A 22,656-nucleotide genomic window follows, 5' to 3' on the forward strand; every position below is an offset into this window, starting at 1 on the left:
ATTCCGTGCCCATCCTTCGGAGGACCCATCGTTTGGAGGACGCATCCTTCGGAGGACGAATCCTTCGAAAGGCGCTTCCGTTAGAGGATGCATCCTTTGGAGGACGCATCCTTTTGGAGGACACATCCTTTAGAGAATGCATCCTTTGGAGGACTCATCTTTTGGAGGACGCATCCTTCGATGTATGCATCCTTTGGAGGACGCATCCTTCAAAGTACACATCCTTTGGAGGAGGCATCCTTTGGAGGATGCATCCTTCGGAGGACGTATCGTTTGGAGGACGTATGCTTTGGAGGACGGACACATCCTTCAGAGGACGCATCCTTTGAAGGATGCATACTTCGTAGGACGCATCCTTTGGAGGATGCATCCTTCAGAGGACGCGTCCTACATGGTCTACAACAGCCTCGTCCTTTGAAAGGCCACATCTCCAAAATGAGATGGTCTGGTCTACAGGCGATTTCACGCTTGCATCACCTTCGCCGCTTCCGTCGCCTAGCAACCAGCTGCAGTTGACAAGAAAGAGCATAGAAGAGGTACCTAACGTTATCCGATTAAAATGGAGCCAGAAGTCATTTTTGATTCTTTTTAGTTTATGTTAGGATGGAGGATCTGCTCCATGATATATTTCAGGTGAGAGTGTATTCTGCCTCATCTCCTGCTGGTAATCCGCTCACAGACGCCTTGATTAGACACCTTGATTAAAACACAATTGTCTCAGGCACACAGTGAATCCTGGGATGGGTTGGGTCCAAATCCAGGAAGAGGGCCACATTGTAAATAGGACGGCCTTCATGGTGATTGCCGACGCTGGATTGGGACACAGCTATTGTAAGTGTCTGGTTAGCTTGCGTTAAATAAACAGTTAGCTAAGTGGTGACGTTATCATTAATATTAGCAACCTTAGCTCATTGACATGGGTTCAGTTCCCTGTTGCTGCTATGGTTATCATGAGGGCAGAAGCCAGCAGTATGTGTGTGCGTTTATGATGTCAAGGACTTTAATAAAAACACAAAGCATGGAGTCATTGTCATCGCTGTGGCAGGGTATTATTCTTTCAACTCTCTTTGCAATTTCGTCCTAAATCGAAGTTTCAACCCCGAGATCTTTTTTTTTTCAGGACAGGACGTCCTGAAGCTCGAGCCCTTTCTCAGCAAAGCAAGATTAATGACCCTAAACTCATTCCTGGCAATCTGTGTGTGTGCATGTGCGTGTGTGTGTGTGCGTGTGTGTGTGTGAGACCTAACAAGGGAAGCTTTGTCTGTGTAATGGCTGTTAGCTGCACTTCAACCTGCTGATCAACTTTTCTGTGTGTGTTTGTGTGTGAATCTGTGTGTGTGTGTTTGTGTGTGTGTGTGCATCTGTGTGTGTGTGTGTGTGTTTGTGTGTGTGTGTGCATCTGTGTGTGTGTATATGTGTGCAAATGGAGAAGTATTATATAATGTATATAAGCATTTAAACTGTATCTCTTTACTTTTACCTTTAGAGAGCAATGATGTTCAGATATATCAATACACGCTCCCATAGAGATGTGAGTTAGGAGTCAGTGTCAGTGCGTCTAAAATTAATCTTCGTCTTACTGACAGTTTCCTCTCCAGACGACCAAGTTATTTTCATAACTTTAGCATGCACCGCTAATGTTATGAAAATAATGTTAGTTGACATCTTTATCAGTGGCTGATAGCTGTGAGGCCAATGTGACAGCAGCGAGTGCTTCACAATGGTTGGGTTGGCCTGCTGACAAGCCATCAACACACACACACACACACACACACACACACACACACACACAGAGATAAGCAAAGGCACCAAAAGAAACACTGGAAAGAAACACATGAACATGCACTAAATGTGTATATTGTAAAACATCTAACCGCATGCCTGAACCCAAACTCTGCTTCTGGTCCGTTCATAAGTTCATGTTACCAGGAGACTCCTCTGGTTGTAAAACAAAGTCTGATTATAAAGTAGTCAATGAGAAAACGGTCCTACTTCTCTCTTGATGTATTATGTCAGTAAACATTGTAAACATGAGTTTATGGTCTCAATCTCTAGTTTCAAGTCTTCTTCAATCCAGCATGATGCTCATTTAGTACATTATGGTCCATTTAGAGTCCACCAGACCAGAAAGCAGGGGATGATTTAGGGGCGGGGCTTACCTGCTGATTGATACTACCACAGCATCACTAACAATGCAGTTAGCTTCTAAGATACTTTAACACTTAGCTGTCAAGTTGATCTTGAATTATGAAGCTAACTTTGTTAGCAGCTTCACACCAGAATCCAGATGGATCCAGATCCAGTAAGGGAGCTGTTCTGCTGCTTGTGTTAGTCAAATCCACATACATCTGTTTGAACTACAACAATGACGACATGCAAACTCACTCATCCATAATGCAAAGCAGGCAGGCCGACTAAATCAAACAAACTGTGGCGTTTAACATGACATGGAGTCCACGTTATAAAGAAAGTCAACAAGGCGCCAAACTTCAGCTCACTTTATTCACATGTTAATACATTTTTAAGTTAATCAATGACCTCAAACAACTTTAATAAGAGAAACTTACTTCTATAATACGTAAGAAACTCTATCTCACTATTTCTCCATCAGTGTATAACATGCACCAGTCTCATGCATCTATTCCATCTAGGACTGAAACCATTACACGAGTTACTCAAGTAACTCCATTACAAAAAATGCTTGAGGCAAAAACTCAGCCTCATTAACATTGATGTTAGCTTATTTAACATACCGGCGTAATGTATTTGTAGTGATGTCGTGATTTTTTCTTTTTTTTATCCGATTACTCGATTAATCGACGGAATAATCTGTAAATTACTCGATTACAAAAAGAGACGATAGCTGCAGCCCTAATCCCATCCTTGGTTGACCTTCAGCCTGCATGATAGCCACAGCCCCTTTACCTCCGTCCACTATAAATAACGATGGGAATGACATTTTTAGAGCTTATTAATGGAGCTGTGCCTTTAAAACCAAATGAGTGCAGCACCTTGTATGGCTCCGCTCTTCACCTCCGACTGTCATCACCACTGACACGGTGCTGACCGTGTGTTTGTGAGGAAAAACAGACTCCGGGCCAGCTGGCTGCGCGTTGTACTTGACGCTACAAACAAGACACCCATATGCCAGAGAGCAAACACAGGAACACAGCGGGTCCAACCACAGGACGGGAGGAAGAGGTCGTTGTTGCTGGGTGCTCACAGGCAGATGGTGCAGTTTAACACTTTTAAGTGCAGAAAATATCTTGGTTTTGGATTGAAGTGTAACTCTTCTAATGTTCTGAACACATAGAACAACGAACTAGACTGTTAAATATCTTCTCAGTGAAGCTGAGTCATTCAACCTGCTGAAACAGGACTTTTAATGTTACAATTACAGGGATAATTTGCAGTTCAGAATCCTGTTTAGCGACACACAGAGTACACGGAGCAGCTCATTATTGTGTTTGAACAGGTGGGTACATAACAGCTCCCTAGGCGCTATGAATGAGCCATTAATACTGTTAATCATTCATCAAAACTCAAGAGACAAACAACACAACCGCTCCAGTTGTGTGTAACTGGGTCACCTGACTCGAGCCCACTTCCTATTCTCACACACAACCTTCCTTGGAAAACAGCTGCTGTGGGAAGAGGACCCACGTGGACCCGCTCAGACCAGTCCAGTACCCGTACCCCTACCAAGAGCTTTATATCACCAAAGTACACAATCAAAGACACACCGGAGACAAAGTTCTAATCAAAGTCAATTAGGTTTCCAAACTGCAAGCTTATTCCCTCTTAAGCAGAGTTTGACCTGACCCATATGTTTGGGTGGGATAAATCTACATCACCTCTTAGTGTCTTTAATGCATTAAGTCCTTTCTTTCAACGCCCTATTAGTGCAACAGCCAGGATCTACACAGTAACACACACACACAGTAACACACACACAACCCCATTAACAGATTGCTGCCCAGTCGATGCTATGAGTTCAGTGGATGAATTTGTTCAAGCCAAGAAGCTGGTTATACTTTACATATTCATGCAATAGCTGCAACTAAACAACGGATCGATTATCATTATTATTTCATCATGGGTTGTTTTTTTCTTCAATTGATTGATAAAAAAAGTGAAAGACACGATGAAATATGAAACAAATTCAAATCTCCAGTTTGCTTCAGAGTGACTACACACACAACACGACTTCATGTCTGCATGTGTGTCTACATTTAGTGTGTCTACACCCACATGCATGAGTACACGTTTCCTCAGTGCCCTTTGTAACAAATCAGTCAGCATGATATTAATCTAATCTGGACGGATCATTTCCATTTGCTCCCATGTGGACAGGAGGGCCGTTCTATTAAAGCACTTAAGCTGATGAGATTGCCCAAGACTGTGATGTCATGATGCCATCTGACTGCACGCTCTGTGGCATGATGTCACGTAGAGAACTTTAAATCACATTTGGATCAGTGTCCTGCAGTTTCAGAATGAAAGCGTTTCATATCGGGTGTGACCAGAGACCGTGTACAAGAAGTGGACGTTGTCATGGTGACGTCACCCATTGGTTTGTGGACTACGGTTTTGAAACCTTGAGTTCAGTATTTTGGACATCAACATCTTGGATTTTGGCCGTTGCGATCTTGAAATTTTTGCAACCAGTGACCTTATTTGGACTGTGGAGGAGTAACAGGTGGAACTGATGAACACAAGCGGCAGAGCAGCAACTTTACTGGATCTGGATCCATCTGGATTCTGGTGTAAAGCTGCTAACAAAGTTAGCTTCATAATTCAAGGTCAATTTTAGACCTAATCTGAGTAGCATTGGGACCTGTCAATCATAAGGTAGCCCCGCCCCCTAAAGCATCCCCTGCTTTCTGGTCTGGTGGACTCTAAATGGACCATAATGTACTAAATGAACATCATGCTGGATTGAAGAAGACTTGAAACTAGAGATTGATAATCTCTAATTGGTAAACTCATGTTTACAATGTTTACTGAGATAATACATCAAGAGAGAAGTAGGACCATTTTATCATAGACTTCTGTACAACCAGAGGAGTCGTCCCCTGATGTCCAGTAGAGAGAATGCAAGTTTAAGGCACTTCATCTTTGGCTTCACTATTCAGAAACGCAGGCTGCCACCTGATTTAAACTCAAAACAGTTACTATGCATGCTAAAAAATGTAAAGCAAAAGAGGAAATGGAGGAGCTTCTTTCAGATGGAAAAAATAAAAAATGTTAAAACAGATCTGTGTGAAACAGGAACTCCAAAAATAACTGATGAAGTGTTCGTCCCGTTGAATAATTTCCTGCTAAGTATGTTGATTGCTTGTATACTACCTACTTGTATAATACCTGTATATAATTAGACTGGAGTATGAAGACTTACACTCAACAAAAATATAAACGCAACACTTTTGTTTTTGCTCCCATTTTTCATGAGATGGACTTAAAGATCTAAAATTCATTCCAGATACACAATATTACAATTTCTCTCAAACATTGTTCACAAATCAGTCTAAATGTGTGATAGTGAGCACTTCTGCTTTGCTGAGATAATCCCTCCCACCTCACAGGTGTGCCACATCAAGATGCTGATCTGACATCATGATTAGTGCACAGGTGTGCCTTAGACTGTCCACAATAAAAGGCCACCCTGAAATGTGCATTTTTTTGCTTTATTGGGGGCCTCAGGATCTCATCACGGTATCTCTGTGCATTCAAAATGCCATCAATAAAATGCACCTGTGTTCTTCGTCCATAACAGATGCCTGCCCATACCATAACCCCACCACCACCATGGGCCGCTCGATCCACAACATTGACATCAGCAAAGCGCTCACCCACACAACGCCACACACGCTGTCTGCCATCTGCCCTGAACAATGTAAACCGAGATTCATCCGTGAAGAGAACACCTCTCCAACGTGCCAGACGCCATCGAATGTGAGCATTTGCCCACTCAAGTCTGTTACGGCGACGAGCTGGAGTCAGGTCAAGACCCCGATGAGGACGACGAGCATGCAGTTGAGCTTCCCTGAGACGGTTTCTGACAGTTTGTGCAGAAATTGTTTGGTTATGCAAACCAATTGTTTCAGCAGCTGTCTGAGTGGCTGGTCTCAGACGATCTTGGAGGTGAACCTGCTGGATGTGGAGGTCCTGGGCTGGTGTGGTTACACGTGGTCTGCGGTTGTGAGGCCGGTTGGATGTACTGCCATATTCTCTCAAACGCCTTTGGAGACGGCTTATGGTGGAGAAATGAACATTCAATGCACGAGCAACAGATCTGGTTGACATTCCTGCTGTCAGCATGCCAATTGCACGCTCCCTCAATGCTTGTGGCATCTGTGGCATTTTGCTGTGAGACAAAACTGCACATTTCAGGGTGGCCTTTTATTGTGGGCAGTATAAGGTACACCTGTGCACTAATCATGATGTCAGATCAGCATCTTGATGTGGCACACCCGTGAGGTGGGATGGATTATCTCAGCAAAGCAGAAGTGCTCACTATCACACATTTAGACTGATTTGTGAACAATGTTTGAGAGAAATGGTAATATTGTGTATCTGGAATGAATTTTAGATCTTTAAGTCCATCTCATGAAAAATGAGTGTAGTTCTCCTTTAGAATCGGGGGCTGCTGCCTGGGTGTGACTTCACATGAGATCACAATAGATCTGCTTATTTAGACTTTTTGTGCAGTTCAAGTACTTTACCATGTATTCCAGTTCATGTTCATCATGGCTTTTTGTAATTCAGTTAATGACTGTTGTCTGAGCTTTTATCTGCACTCTCCATTCAAACAACAGCTCACCTAATGTGTTCTTACTGGGATGCAACCATCTCTGCCAATGAAGCGCCTGTGTAGTGCTTTGTAATGTCCACATTAGTGGTCGATCAACACCGGGGCACAGGGGTGGCTCTTGAGGAGGCTGGCAATGCGGCAAGCGGACGCCATTGTTGTTATAAAAGGACCGGTCCAGTTCCACTCACACCCCGAGTCTGAAGTGAGGTCCCACCACTGATCTGTAATAGGTCTGTAGCCACAGTGGGCCCGCCCCTATAGCAATTCTGTGTCTGATTTGTTATTATTAATTAATTCAGTATTATTTCAAGGTTCTTTATTTATTATGTGCACAGATGAGGTGCAACGTAAAACATGATATCGGCATTATAGATCGACGATCAGCCGCCCTGCTGGCATCGGCCATTGAAAAGCCCATATCAGTCGACCACTAGTCGACATGCTCTGGATCAGTCCTGATGATGTTGTTTCACACACACAACCACACAGTTTAGACAGCCTGTGTTCCATTGTAATGTTGAACTAAAAGATGAAAGTATGCTGTCTGTCTAGCTCTAAAGACCCTCTCTCTCTTTCTGTATTCCCCCTGGACGCGCGCACACACACACACACACACACACACACACACACACACACACACACAAACTACACATGCAGGCTCAGCAGACACCTCAATTATGATAATGTGGATCAGCATTAATGTATCCTCACAGCACGGCTGGCTTTCAATAATGTCACATGTGTGTTTGTCCCAGACAGCGGAGGAGGGGAGGCTACTGTATCTCATTTAACACAGGTTACAGGGTTCTGCATTTCTGTCCCCTTACACACACACACACACACACACACACACACACACACACACACACACACACACACACAGATAAACCCATATACACACAACAGACCTGCAAACTCCTCAGAGGAAAAAAGGTGACAGTGTCACGGGGGATTTTTTTTTGATGGTACTATGCAAATGACACTAGTCTGAGCGTGACTTAACAAAATTCAGCATACTTTCTCAAAAATCATTGTCAAAACATCCTTGAGGCTTACAAAAAATATTTTATTTACAACTGCCACAATTTATTTTTTTTGTCGCTTAGCCTTGACGAGTCACATCACCAACCTGCCGATTTGCGGGTTGGTGACCGTTAATAGGCCTACTCCTTGCCAAAGCAGGCGAACATTAAAATAAAAAGGTCAGGTATATAGTATAATATAAGTATAAATCGTTAAATACAATATATATTAGAGCTGTCAAAAGATTGATTTTTTTAATCGCGATTAATCGCAAATTAATCGCATTTTTTGGCACTTTTTTTTTCTTCTAAATGTACCTTAATGTATTTTTTTTCACATTCTTAATACTTTTAACAACATAAGGCAAATATACTTGATTTATGAAAATGTTTATTTAACACTTCAAATATCCCCTTACCAAAACATGGGATCAAAACAGGGTTATAAGAATATATCACAAACAGTTAAAGTGAACATGTCACAGGAGATAGTGTAACAGGAGATAAGTACAGTTAGGATATAAGTGCATTGGCTTGCAAGTGATATCTCAGACTGGACGTACTTCTATGGTAGCTCATTTCATACCCACAGTACGCACAGATGACTTTGGTCTTATCGACTGAACCATCTGGCAGTCTTTTGAAGGTGAATTTGCCGTTCACAAATCGCCCCTGTGGACACGCTCCTTCAATGTACGTGTCCACAGGGGCGATTTTAAACGCGAGTGGACGCGCCGCTTCCCAGTTATGCAGGCTTGGTGGGCTGCCACTAGAGGATGATTGACAGGCGCTCTCCTTCAAACAACACATTTTTGCGAGCGTTCGTTCGCGAGGCGGCGAGTCGAGCCCGGCGCCTCTGATTAGCATAAGAGAGAGGCGCCAGGCTCGACTCGCCGCCTCGCGAACGAACGCTCGCAAAAATGTGTTGTTTAAAAGGAGAGCACCCACCAAGCGTGCAATACTGGGAAGCGGCGCGTCCACTCGCGTTTAAAATCGCCCCTGTGGACACGTACCTATAGACAATGAATGGGACGCGGGGACACACCGCTGCCTCTGGACACGTACCTTCCCTCTGGATCAAGACTACAGGTGCCACCGACGGCCATAAATCATACAATGTGCGTTTTTTTTTTTTTTTTTTTTTAAATACCGAGCGTTAATCGAGTCAATTATAAGAATGATCCAATAATTGTTCGCAATTCTGGACCCCCCCCCCCCCCCCCCCAAAAAAAAGAAAACTCTCCGGTTCTACACGATCCACGTGAATGACCAAATTGACCAAGAAAACGGCGATTGTCGCCGAAAAGCGACAAGTTTGCAGCTCTGGACACAATGAAAGTTTTCATGAATGCAACAATTATGGAAAAAGAGACAGATAAGAAAATGCTGAGACAAAGACAAAGAAAATAAAGTGGAAGGATTCTAGTACCTTTTCAAAAGTGTACAGGCCTGAAGAAGGTGAACCCTCTCCGTGTTTCCTGTCAGTGTGGAGCTGGACACTAACAACAATCCAGACTCCAATTTGGTCAGAAGACACTCAAATTAAACACTCTAAGCCATGTAAAACCTTCCAAATTCAAAAGGATCCAAAAGGATATTTATTGTTGACTAATCGATAAGTTGATTAAATCTAGTTTATCCACAAATAATGACATATATTGCACCACTTTAAATATTCTGTTTATCACAGATCAGTGATCATATATTTCTCGGAAAGTGTCTTTTTGTCATGCTCACTCTGTTTGGACACAGCTGATGAATACATGGAATAAATATGTAAAAACATGTTTTTTAACATAATCACAAACAGCAGTGACTCTGGTTGTGGTTTGATTTTGAAATTTGATCATGTGATTTTCGCCAAAAATCTGGGGGAACACCATGTGAATAACGACAAAATTCAGAGAACACGAGAGCACTTTATCAACGGACACACCTGTAAAAAGCAGAACTCCCACCCGTATTGACGTAGTAGAAGAAGAAGTACTTCAGTCACTTCTCAACAACTCTCCTCTTGTTCAGGTGTCTCACCTCTCATCTCCCTGTAGCTCTGTCATCACACCTCTGCTGCCTTCTTATCTTTGTCTTACCTCCTAATTCCCCCTCCCACCTCCTTCCTCCTCCTTTCCCAGACCCCCCCCCCCCCCCCCCCACAACCCCACCCACCCTGTAATTACCACCTCAGACTCCAATTAAAAGAACCCACAATAAAGAGAGCAGAGGAGGGAAACCGAGAGGACGGCAGAGAGAGAGACAGAGGGGGGGATTTAATGAGAGGTTTGAAACAAACACACACACAAACACACACACACACACACACACACACATAAAGACTCGAAAACTAGTAACACATGCAGGCAATACAACATTTAAAAAATTCAAGCTTTTTAAATGCTTTCAAAAAAGAACAGGATGTATGTGCATGTGTGTGTGTGTGCAGGCGTGTTTAAATGTCTACATACATTGGTGTGTGTGAGAGAGTGGGACCTGCTGACAGTTTGCTCCTTTGTGTTTTGCTCTAGCCTGTTTCCTGCCATTAAGGTTCTCAGTGTGACTCTGCTTTCCTTAAAAGCACACACACACACAAACACACACACACACACTAGATTGGGAAAAAAGGAAAGAGACAGAAGGCCAATACACCCAAAGAGAATGATGAAAAAAGCAGACCTGGAGATCAACAAGTCATGGAGACAACATGGGGAGAGAGAAAGTAACACACACAGGCAGAAACAATCAATAAACACAAAGTAGGAACAGCAGGGTAGCCCTTACTGTCAAGTGTGTGTGTGTGTGTGTGTGTGTGTGTGTGTGTGTGTGTGTGTGTGTGTGTGTGTGTGTGTGTGTGTGTGTGTGTGTGTGTGTGTGTAAGAATCGGGCCTTGAGTTTGAGTGCCAACTAAGACTGCCAAAGTACAGACACACAGACACAAAGAGGGGAAAGGAGTGCAGAGAGGTGGTTTGATTTACTAGGCTGCCAAAGAGAGACAAGCCCAATATAGAGAGAGGAAACAGATATCTGGGTTCATTATACACACACACACACACACACACACGCACACACACGCACACACGCACTGCAGCAGCCTCAGACGGCCTTATCAGTTTATTCTTTTTATTTAGAAGATCCATTATTCAGCTTCTCTTTGAAGACTACTAGTGTATGTACGTGTGTGTGTATGTGTGTGTGTGTGTTCCAGACGGGAGTCGCTGTGCTGACTTTATGACCAAGTGTGTTTCCTTGATCATGGTGGGAGGGGTAACTTGCTCTACTTGACACACCAAACACCCTGCAGTGTGCGTGTGTGTGTGTGTGTGTGTGTGTGAGAGAGAGAGACTTTCCCAGCGTCATTGAACTGTACATTAACCAAACACCATCTATGCTGAAGTGTCTTTGTTTGGAAACCGGTTGAAGCAAAGTGTGTCATGTTTACAACTGTAAACTGGTTCAGCCTGATGCTCCGGTTCAGAGGGAAGGCGTAGGCATCGTCTACGTGTCCCATGTGTTTACGAGCCCGCTAATAACATCTGCAGGACACAATGTATATTCATTGTTAATATATCAGCAAGTATAATAAACCAAGCCCTACTGGCTTCTGCTTCACACACTCTGCTTGGAATTTGGCAGTTCACAGAACATAAAATAACCTTTTTTCTAACCGTTTCTTAGAGGAACCTTCTTAACACTGGAATCACTTCCAGTATGTTTTGGAGCCATTTTGATCATTTTAATAAGATTTTGATTTGATTTTATCAGGATACTGTGATTCAAAATGATTTTAGCCAGTTTAATCATGACATGAAATGTTCATATGAACAGACACAGGGTGATACTGTACTCAAGACGTTTGTGCTAATATTCTGCAGGATGTTGTTGATCTAGTCACATCAGTGTGTTCCTTCATTGGTGAAATATTTAAATTAAGCTTATAATAATTAGCTGGCTGCTGTGTGGAGTTCCTTCCCAAACACGACGTGTCCAACTTTAAAACATCCTCTTGTGAAACGAGCGGAGACGACAACAATGCTGCTCATGTGGCGTCGTGTTGGTTTTTAGGGCGCTGCAGGCAGACACACACATCAACGGCCAAAACACCGAAGCGTGGTGAGATGAAGTGTGTGTTTGTTTGTGTGTGTCTAGGAGGAAAGGGCCAAAGGAAGTATATTCTACTCATGAGAGGGGAGAGAAGAGGAGCGCTCTGTGTGTGTGTGTGTGTGTGTGTGTGTGTGTGTGTGTGTGTGTGTGTGTGTGTGTGTTTCCTTCCTTCCCCTCCTCCCTTGGCCTGAACGCTGACACAGATCCAAACAGAAGCATTAGCCTCAAATGTAAACGAATCACACCGCAATTTCAACCAACTCTGGCTGCTCCCGCTCAGGAACACTTAAGGTGGACCGACCTTTAAGGTGGACCGGTACTAGACATGGAACAATATGAACATTTCACATCAAGATTATCCTGGCCAAAATCGATATGTGCTGAAAACTCTTAAAATGGCACTAAAACATACTGGAATCACTTACTGGAAGGAACATTGTTTTAAGTGAAAAATACTCAATTCATCTTAAATATGATGACCATATCCATATCCAGCCATATATATCCATATACAGCCAATCCATACTTCTGTATTACAAATGTCAGGTTTCATGATCAAAGGTGGAACACATCTAAACAACAGTCAAGAAACGTGACTTCACATTCCAGTCTTTCCATTAATGGACCTGAACACACACACACACACACACACACACACACACACACACACACACACACACACACACACACACACGTATGTAGAAAGGCAGCAGAGGAACACAGAGATGGATTGAAAAGCTAATTGATTGATGACTTCCAATCAGTCTGAGCAAACGTCCCCCAACTCTCTGAGGATGTCGTCGTCGTGTGACCTTGAAGAAGCCAGCAGGTTAAGTGGATGCTGTCGACAACTCAGTGTGGACAAGGTCACCCCGTGTGACCTCTGACCTCGTCTTCACCCATGTAGCACCCCCTCTCCTGTCTGTCTGCTCGGTGTTGGCCAGGAATGAGCCATTTCTTTTCATCAGATCTGTTTTCATTTTCCTCTGAAGCACTAATTCCTTTAGTCATTACATCGTTTTCTGTCTGTCCCATCACGTTCACTTTTACTTCACCTTGAGTTGGCGAGCAATAAAATCAATACTGATTTATAGGATTGACAACAGTCCCAGACAACTGTCTGCAATATTGAACAGCGTGGCCTCTCAGAGGGGAAACAGTCCTCCAACTCACTGCACATCTCATCAGATGATGTTCACTCATAATGCCTCTGGGACGGTGCAGCTTTAACTAGACATTAAATAGAACAAGCTGAGAAAAAGTAAAACTCTTCACCAAGGATCCCCTCTGTGTCTAAATGCTGAACGGGTTCGATGCATTGTAATTGGTTTCAGTTGGAGGAGAAGGAAGCAGAAGTGAATCCCGATGAGTTGATGCTTTATGCTAGAGCCGTGCACTGCAATCACTTCTTTAGTAAAACACACTGAACGCTAGGCACACTCACATGCACGCTCTGGACATTAACTCCCAAAAAAAGCTGCATTTGACGTCATGAAATTTCACAAGATTTTTATGAACAAGGGAGTGAGAACAAGGCAGGATGGAGGAATGAATGAATGAATGAATGAATGAAGGAGGAATTCCTCCACCAACCGACATACTTGATGGGCGACCATGACGTCGGCGACCATGATGTCGGCGACCATGACGTCGGCCACCAAGCGTTTACGCTGCTCACTGCGGTCAGACCACATGGTGATAGACGTATCAGAACAAGAGCTGCTGAATATGGAGTGACTCAAAAAGGCACCAAATATCCCCATCATGAAATCTTTCTGGGAATGCAACCAAGGGAATCTGTCTGCATGCACTCTGTGTGTGTGACATTTGACCTCTGACTGGGTTTGACCTTTCCTCTGACAGGCTCCAGTCACAGGAGTGCCTGTGTGGGCCGACCCTTCACAAACAACGTGGGCGAGGGCATGAACAACTATGTACGTGTGCCCACTAACGTCCGTGTGGGGATCAGAGACCACGTCGTGGCCTCACAGAGAGCACATTATCAGCAGAAACGCATGAGAAGCTAATGAACTTTGCTGACGAACGTAAGGAGAGAGAGTATTTTCTGTAGGAGGCTGATGGCAGCTGAGAATTTACTCCACTCATCCATCGTTCATTCACTTCCTCTCCTTCACATTTGACTCATTCTGGTTTAAGTTCAATTGAATATCTCCTATCATTCGTTTCATATTTGACCTTCTCATAAATGTTATATTTCTAACCCCGAGTGAGCCAAACTAAAATTCACTATTTTCTTGAATGTAAAACTTGACCAAAACCACGCCTTGTCGTTAGAGGCTTGAGCTTAGTTTGAGGTTTAGGGTTAGCGTTCGTGTTAGCTTAAAGAGCCAAAGGTCAGAGAAGGAAAGAAAAGAGAGGATTTGGAGGATAACAGACAAAAAAGCCAATGAAAGAAAACAAGGGAAAACGAAAAGATAGGAGACATAAAACGGAAAAATAAAGTTGAGTAGCAAAAAAAGAGAGATAGGCCAAAGTTACGTTTTGAATCAGCTGCTAAAAAGCAAAGGTGGAAACCTTGAAACCACTTGATGTATTTCTGACCAGAGAGACGTCTAGATAGAAAGACTTTCCTCAGTCGACAGCAGCGAGCCTAGGCTTATCAAACTAAACTAAAGGAACCACCAAAAGCCTTCCTGAAGCCGTTCTCCCTTCCCACGGAACCACCAGGCTCGTTCTACTACACTTAAGACGGAGATGAGTGTTAGTATGATATGATGATGGGAAGAAAAATAACAGACTATTTTGGAGCGGACATCATGTATACGTCACTACAGCTGCGTCCACATTGAGTAGAAACAAGTTGAAATGTACGATAGTATCGGAAATACAAAATATGTTGTGCAGTTAAATGTCAGAAATTTGAAAAAAAGATTGTCTTCATTTTTATAGAATACCGTCACGTGAAGAAAAACGAAACTAAAAAAATTCGACAGATTGACTGGACTGATAAATCCTCCTGGTCTCTGCAACTTATTCCATATTCATTTTTTCCCCACACACAATGATAAATCAATGAGGAGTCAGCGATGAATTAGGAACAGCAGAAACCACAAAGCTGCCATTGGCTTTTATATGTTAACACCACTGATCCACCTTAGCAACGTTAGCATGTTAGCAGAAGTAGCATGTTAACAGTCAAACAAATGTTATAATACCACTGATCCACCTTAGCAACATTAGCATGTTAGCAGAAGTACCATGTTAATCTAACTAGCTAATGTTATAACTGATCCATCTTAGCAACATTATCATGTTAGCAGAAGTAGAATGTTAACAGTCTAACTAGCTATTGTTATAACACCACTGATCCACCTTAGCAACATAAGCATGTTTGCAGAAGTAGCATGTTAACAATCTAACTAGCTAATGTTATAACTGATCCATCTTAGCAACATTATCATGTTAGCAGAAGTAGAATGTTAACAGTCTAACTAGCTAATGTTATAACACCACTGATCCACCTTAGCAACATAAGCATGTTTGCAGAAGTAGCATGTTAACAGTGTAACTAGCTAATGTTATAACACTACTGATCCACCTGAGCAACATTAGCATGTTAGCAGAAGTAGCATGTTAACAGTCTAACTAGCTAATGTTTTAACACCACTGATCCACCTGAGCAGCATTAGCATGTTAGCAGAAGTAGCATGTTAACAGTCTAACAAGCTAATGTTATAACACCACTGGTCCACCTTAGCAACATTAGCATGTTAGCAGAAGTAGCATGTAAATCTAACTAGCTAATGTTATAACTGATCCACCTAAGCAACATTAGCAGAAGTAGCATCTTAACAATCTAACTAGCTAATGTTATAACTGATCCAGCTTAGCAACATTAGCATGTTAGCAATAGTAGCATGTTAACAGTCTAACAAGCTAATGTTATAACACCACTGATCCACCTTAGCAACATAAGCATGTTTGCAGAAGTAGCATGTTAACAGTGTAACTAGCTAATGTTATAACACTACTGATCCACCTGAGCAACATTAGCATGTTAGCAGAAGTAGCATGTTAACAGTCTAACTAGCTAATGTTATAACACCACTGGGCCACCTTAGCAACATTAGCATATTAGCAGAAGTAGCATGTTAACAGTCTAACAAATGTTATAATACTACTAATCCACCTTAGCAACATTAGCATGTTAGCAGAAGTAGCATGTTAATCTAACTAGCTAATGTTATAACTGATCCACCTAAGCAACATTAGCATGTTAGCAGAAGTAGCATGTTAACAATCTAACTAGCTAATGTTATAACTGATCCATCTTAGCAACATTATCATGTTAGCAGAAGTAGAATGTTAACAGTCTAACTAGCTAATGTTATAACACCACTGATCCACCTTAGCAACATAAGCATGTTTGCAGAAGTAGCATGTTAACAGTGTAACTAGCTAATGTTATAACACTACTGATCCACCTGAGCAACATTAGCATGTTAGCAGAAGTAGCATGTTAACAGTCTAACTAGCTAATGTTTTAACACCACTGATCCACCTGAGCAGCATTAGCATGTTAGCAGAAGTAGCATGTTAACAGTCTAACAAGCTAATGTTATAACACCACTGGTCCACCTTAGCAACATTAGCATGTTAGCAGAAGTAGCATGTAAATCTAACTAGCTAATGTTATAACTGATCCACCTAAGCAACATTAGCAGAAGTAGCATCTTAACAATCTAACTAGCTAATGTTATAACTGATCCAGCTTAGCAACATTAGCATGTTAGCAATAGTAGCATGTTAACAGTCTAACAAGCTAATGTTATAACACCACTGATCCACCTTAGCAACATAAGCATGTTTGCAGAAGTAGCATGTTAACAGTGTAACTAGCTAATGTTATAACACTACTGATCCACCTGAGCAACATTAGCATGTTAGCAGAAGTAGCATGTTAACAGTCTAACTAGCTAATGTTATAACACCACTGGGCCACCTTAGCAACATTAGCATGTTAGCAGAAGTAGCATGTTAACAGTCTAACAAATGTTATAATACTACTAATCCACCTTAGCAACATTAGCATGTTAGCAGAAGTAGCATGTTAATCTAACTAGCTAATGTTATAACTGATCCACCTTAGCAACATTAGCATGTTAGCAGAAGTAGCATGTTAATCTAACTAGCTAATGTTATAACTGATCCAGCTTAGCAACATTAGCATGTTAGCAGAAGTAGCATGTTAACAGTCTAACAAGCTAATGTTATAACACCACTGATCCACCTTAGCAACATCGGCATGTTAGCAGAAGTAGCATGTTAACAGTCTAACTAGCTAATGTTATAACTGATCCACCTCAGCAACATTAGCTTGTTGGCAGAAGCCACCTGGCTTTGAAATGTTATTTATTTTTAATTTTATTAACGTTTTCTCTCATGACTGCCCTCCCTTCTTGGAAGATTGTTCATACTGCTGGAGATAAAAGGGTGATCAGATGAACATCAAATCCATGAGCCCCGTTAGTGATAAAACACACTTCTCCCACACCTCAAGTCAAAGGGAGACGCAGATAAACGACCAAGAAAACTCAGCTGAACTGCAGGAATCATTTCATCTCAGCATCCAGAGAATGTTGGCAGCCGTTGCACTTCACACTCGTCCCTTGTGTTTAGAATGTGGTGCTTCCTTGTTTGGCTAATAGTGTGCAGTGTGCAGCAACAGCATTACCTGGAGAGTCAAAATCATGAGACCCCCCCCCCCCCACACACACACACACACACACACACACACACACACACAGACACAGACACACACACACACACACACGCATGCACACACACAACACATTGGAGTGAAATCCAGGCGAGAACTGTATTTTCCAGCCTGTTTTAATTAGTCTTTGTTCGATGGGACTCCCATCCACCCACACATAGTTCACCGCTAGCCAAGTGCAAATGTTGGCACAGAAACAGAAAAAGCACAATACGTCTGCTATCACTGAAAGTTCCTGGAGTGAGACGTGTTGGAATAGAGATTGTGTTAAGCTCTTGTTGACTCCCAACAAAGACAAAGTACAGTTTGGGTGAGCAGGCAGGCAAAGGCAGGTGTAGAGTACCTGGAGACCGGGTGACCCAGCACCATCATGCTTATATACCTGCACCGTTTCCAACCAACCGACCCAATCACATCAGACGCAGCTCCTCTCCCTCGCTGGAAACGGGACCTGCAGTGGGCCCGCCGTTGGGAGTCAGCCCGCCGGTGGGAGTCAGCCCGCTGTTGGGAGTCGGCCCGCCGGTGGGAGTCGGCCCGCCGTTGGGAGTCTGCCCTCCCTCGTGTGCCGGCACCCTAATGAGTTTCATGTGAGGCGCATTAAAGCGGCTGCTAGACCAGTGAAACAGACTGGAGCTGATGAGGGGCCCTCTCTGATCCAGTCACACACACACACATGTATTTTTTATTAAATAAACTACCATTTATTCAGTTTTTCCACATCATATAAATGATATCAGCAATGTTGGATATTTTAAAATGAACATAACTAAAATATCTACAAAGAAAATACATACTGAATGTCTTATGAAGACCTTGGCTTGTTTGGGATTTCTTGAGACTAAAATCCCACACACTGATGGGGTACTTCATTATGCAGCGGGTCATTTCAGCCCAGCAGCTAGAAGCCTTACCCCAGAGAATGCAGGTTTAAGGCACTTCAGCATCGACTTCACTTTTCAGAACCAGAGCTTTCCGCCTCATGCATTAGCCGTGCAGGGTGTCACTTTTATATGACTGTACAATTAAGTTTAACACACGCAGACAAACACACACATCACCTGACTGGTTGCTCATAACTAGAGTACCTTACATAAGAGTCTCTGTTCAGCATCTCACACACATACACACACACACACACACACACACACACACACACACACACACACACACACACACACACACACACACACACACACACACACACACACGGGGGAGGATGGCGCCTACTTTTAGAACGTTGTTGGGACTTACATCGAGATAAGAGTTGTGCATGTTTGCAGGCTTTGAGGGATCTGATTGCACAAAAGTCAATAATGCAACAAGAAATACAGAACAATGACGCATTTCTTAATCTGCATTTGTTTCGTGGAGTCTCTCTCTCTCTCTACTGTACTGGTTGTGAGGTCAGCGTGCCACAGGCTACAGTTGCGTAATGACACGCGGAGATACAGAGCTAACTTACAGACACTGCATTCATTCAGCAAACGAGCCTGAATCAGCGGCCAACAGTGGCTCGCAGAATGGAGCTGTGGATCAATCAGGTTGGAAAATTCAGAAACGGTTTAAAGCACATAAGCTGTGCTGCAGAGTGCAGCTGTGGAGCAAAGCCCATTAATAGAGTCAGGTGACCGGGACAGGCTAACGGTCGATGGTTGGCCACGGTGACGCAACCTCTAAATCTTTTTCCTCCTCACTGCATCGGGGTGTAAACACCATCACATGGTAGAGAGAGGGAGAGAACAAAAACAGATTTAAAGGGGAATGAAATAATGGAAATAAAAAAAAAACAATAGTACAGATGTATCACATGCAAACAAAGAGGATTCATTCAAAACGTGGACAAAAGGAGAGGCTGCAATCAGATCTTCAAAAGGGTCACAAAAAGATGTTCTGCTGCCCCATAAGCTTCTTATTATTTTTGTTGTGATGGATGTCTCCTCTCGTTTTGTGTTTTTCATTTTAACTGTCAGTCCATTTCCAGAAAACAGGAAGGCTGGAGAGTCTGTGCTGCTGACCCTGACACAAAGGGGGAGCTTGTTAGAGAGCTGGGCTGGTCTTCTATTCATTCCCACATATAGCTGTCCAGATCTGCTTGTCCCTCAGTATTCAGTGTACCAAACCGCTTTTAAAGAAAACTACCTTTTTACAGAGCCACAGTCTGGACATGTTCAAGCCCCTGCTCACAGTGAGCACCATGCTGAACCACTGCCAGCGTGCAGAGCACTGATCTGACCTCTGCCTGCTCTGGATGAGGGCAAATGAAAAGACAAATTCCACAAAAGCATCAAGCCCTCCAGGTCTGAAACGGCCTGAACTGTCCCTTTAAGCTCCGAGGCTGCTACGTGCGTGGATGGATCCAACAGTCTTCTGTCCAGTCTGTGCACTTGTTGGCGTTGAGCAGAATGTGTCTGGCACCTGCTTGCTTCGCCAGCATCACCATCTATCAAGCCACAATAAAGGCGGAAGGCAGCGCTCTGGCAGCGCGCCCCGAGCGCGTCACAGCGGCGCGGCGGAGCGCAGCAGCGCAGCAGCGCGCAGCTCCACGGACACATGCGGGGTTAACTTTGGGTTAAAACGCTGCCAAAGGTGATCACACACGGAGATGCCCTTTCAGCTGATGACACGAGTAGCAACGCTGCACACGATGCTGAAGTTGCAGATGTTGCACCAGCCTCGTGCATGTTGTTTTGGTCAGCTATTCTATTGTAGTAACCACGTTGAGAAATCATAATCAAAGTGAACGTAACCCGCCACATTAACTCTGCTTTTTAAAAACATATCACTTCAGTTTGTGTCATCATAACAATGGCCCCGAGGTTTTGTGTTCGTCCGCCTCGGCGGCTGCACTCACCTCCCAGTCCGCCCAGCGTCGCTGCCCAGGAGGCTCCGGACAGCAGGCTCAACACCTGGAGCAAGATCATCATCGCACCACTGGGGCTCTTCATGGCTCGGCTCCCGTCCTGGTCCCGGACGGAGGCGAAGGTACGTCCGATCTGATTTCAAAACCAAAGTCCTGGACTCGTGGTTTCAGCTGTGATGCATGATCCGGATCCTGTTCGCAGGTTTCTCCGAGTTCAAAACGTCACAGAACCCGACCCAATGTAGAATAAGTTGTGGGTTATTAATAAATAATAAGAAATGCTTCCTGGAGTATTGTATCCTACTCCTCTGCTACAGGTCCGCGCTTTCCCCGAAGCTGAAATCTGCACAAAGCGCAGAGAAGTGGACGCGTCCGCTCAGCGCGGCGTCGTGTGCGTATTATCTAAGGAAGCAGCAGACACGCTACTTACACAGGTGGTGTCTCTCTCTCACAAACTGGACGTCAAAGTAATCCAAAGTCGCGTCATCTCGTGCAGGAAGAACGTCTCGGCTCGCGGGTTCCAACAGGCTGGAGGCTCGCGCTCCTGCCCCGGTGTCGCCGAGCTCGTCCCCGAGCGCGTCCCGCGGATACAAACACAACCTCCGCTCGCGTTCACTTCAAATAATGTGCGGAGATGAAACAAGGAGATCACGGTTAGGTCCGCGGAGTGAAAGAATATCCAGAGCGCGCGCCGTGTCGCCGGAGCTCGAGCATTGGCTCGGTGCAAAGTGCTGCGGAGGGCGTCGAGTGACCGGCGCGAGGGTGTGCTACTACTATGCGCGAGCGCTGACTGAGTGGGGAGCCGACAGTCTCGCGTCCCGCCCTCCGGAAAAAGGCAGCGCGAGGATAGCCGACATGACAGGTGAGCGGATGACGTCACGGCCGGCAGGTGCACACCTATTGTTCTTCAAATCAACTCCTGGGTGAATGGAAGTGTTTTTTGTGAGGTTCTTTAAGAGTATGCCATGAAGTTTATAGTGAGTAAGTGTAGGTTGCATTGTGTTCTGCTGCTGTGACGTCTGAGGCTGAATGGAACACTTCCTACTGGATCCAAACCAGGCGGCAACATCCGGTTCTGAAACGTGAAGCCAAAACTAAACTGCCTCAAACTTCTCTTTCCTGGCTATCAGGGGGCGAGTCTATGGAAATCTATGAAGACACAGGCATTAAGTTGATTGTTGTGATTTCTCATTACCGGTATAATCGTAAATATTGTCACGAGTGACATGAAGCTGTCTAGATTGCTATCATGGTAGACAATTAAAAAATACAACCTGATTTTAAGTACATGCAATTTTGTTTATTGTTAATTTGTCCTTTATTTTTGCAGGGAGACCTTATGATTGACGATCATTTTACGATTATTCTTTTCCGATCATACAATAAAAACTTGTTTCTTAACTAAATGTGTAACTTTTTAGTTTTAAGCATATTTTCATGATTATTGGGATAATATTGTGAATCGCAATTATTTTCATCTCATCCAATGCTTTGTAAGCACACGTCATATATTACTATATTTTCCAGGAAGAATTAAACATTAGATTTTGATATAAACAAATGAAGAATTTAATTATTTTGTCATTCGTTGGCATGTATTGTTAAAAGACTGTCAACAATGTGCCATTTTTTTATTTCAAGCTCCACTTCAATTCTGTGTCAGTCTGATCAAATGCTTCAAGGTGCACGTGACTGAACTAGATTGCCCTTCACAATGTTGAAATATTGGAACCCATTCAGAAACTCTGTGTGAAGGCTGTAAAATGGTAAATTATAACATTATGAATAAAAAGTACAGGAGGTTGATTGCATTGTCTGTTTTAGGATTTTACAACATTATTAATTAGTTGTTACCACTCAACATATCCGTTTGAAGAGTGAGCATTTGACATGGAATGTTCTCTCAGCTCCTTTTAAGTCCTGTGGTCTGGTTTCCTTAATCCACCAGTCAGTCATCTGACGTCATGGGGGGGCGGAGCGTCTAAAGTAAAGATGATTAAACAGTAGATGTGAGGTCAACGGTCTGCCGAATTCAAACACAAATAATCCACAGAGAGGCTGTTTTCTGCCATGTGCTGTTTTTTTATTTTTACATTTATATCTTAAGTGCTTCAAAAATATAAGT

At 43.4% G+C, this 22,656-nt stretch overlaps 1 protein-coding gene across 1 annotated transcript in view; it reads right to left on the bottom strand.

Moving 5' to 3' along the window:
- Positions 1 to 21,331, bottom strand: part of sema4f (sema domain, immunoglobulin domain (Ig), transmembrane domain (TM) and short cytoplasmic domain, (semaphorin) 4F) — a 59,252-nt gene extending 37,921 nt beyond the window's left edge. The window contains exon 1 of the mRNA XM_084003703.1: positions 20,523 to 21,331. Coding sequence (XP_083859829.1) covers positions 20,523 to 20,616 — 94 coding nt within the window. The 5' untranslated portion in view covers positions 20,617 to 21,331. The remainder of the gene's footprint in view (positions 1 to 20,522) is intronic.
- Positions 21,332 to 22,656: the final 1,325 nt, after the last annotated feature.

Source organism: Eutrigla gurnardus (assembly GCF_963514095.1).
Source record: "Eutrigla gurnardus genome assembly, chromosome: 23".
Classification (NCBI taxonomy): domain Eukaryota; kingdom Metazoa; phylum Chordata; class Actinopteri; order Perciformes; family Triglidae; genus Eutrigla; species Eutrigla gurnardus.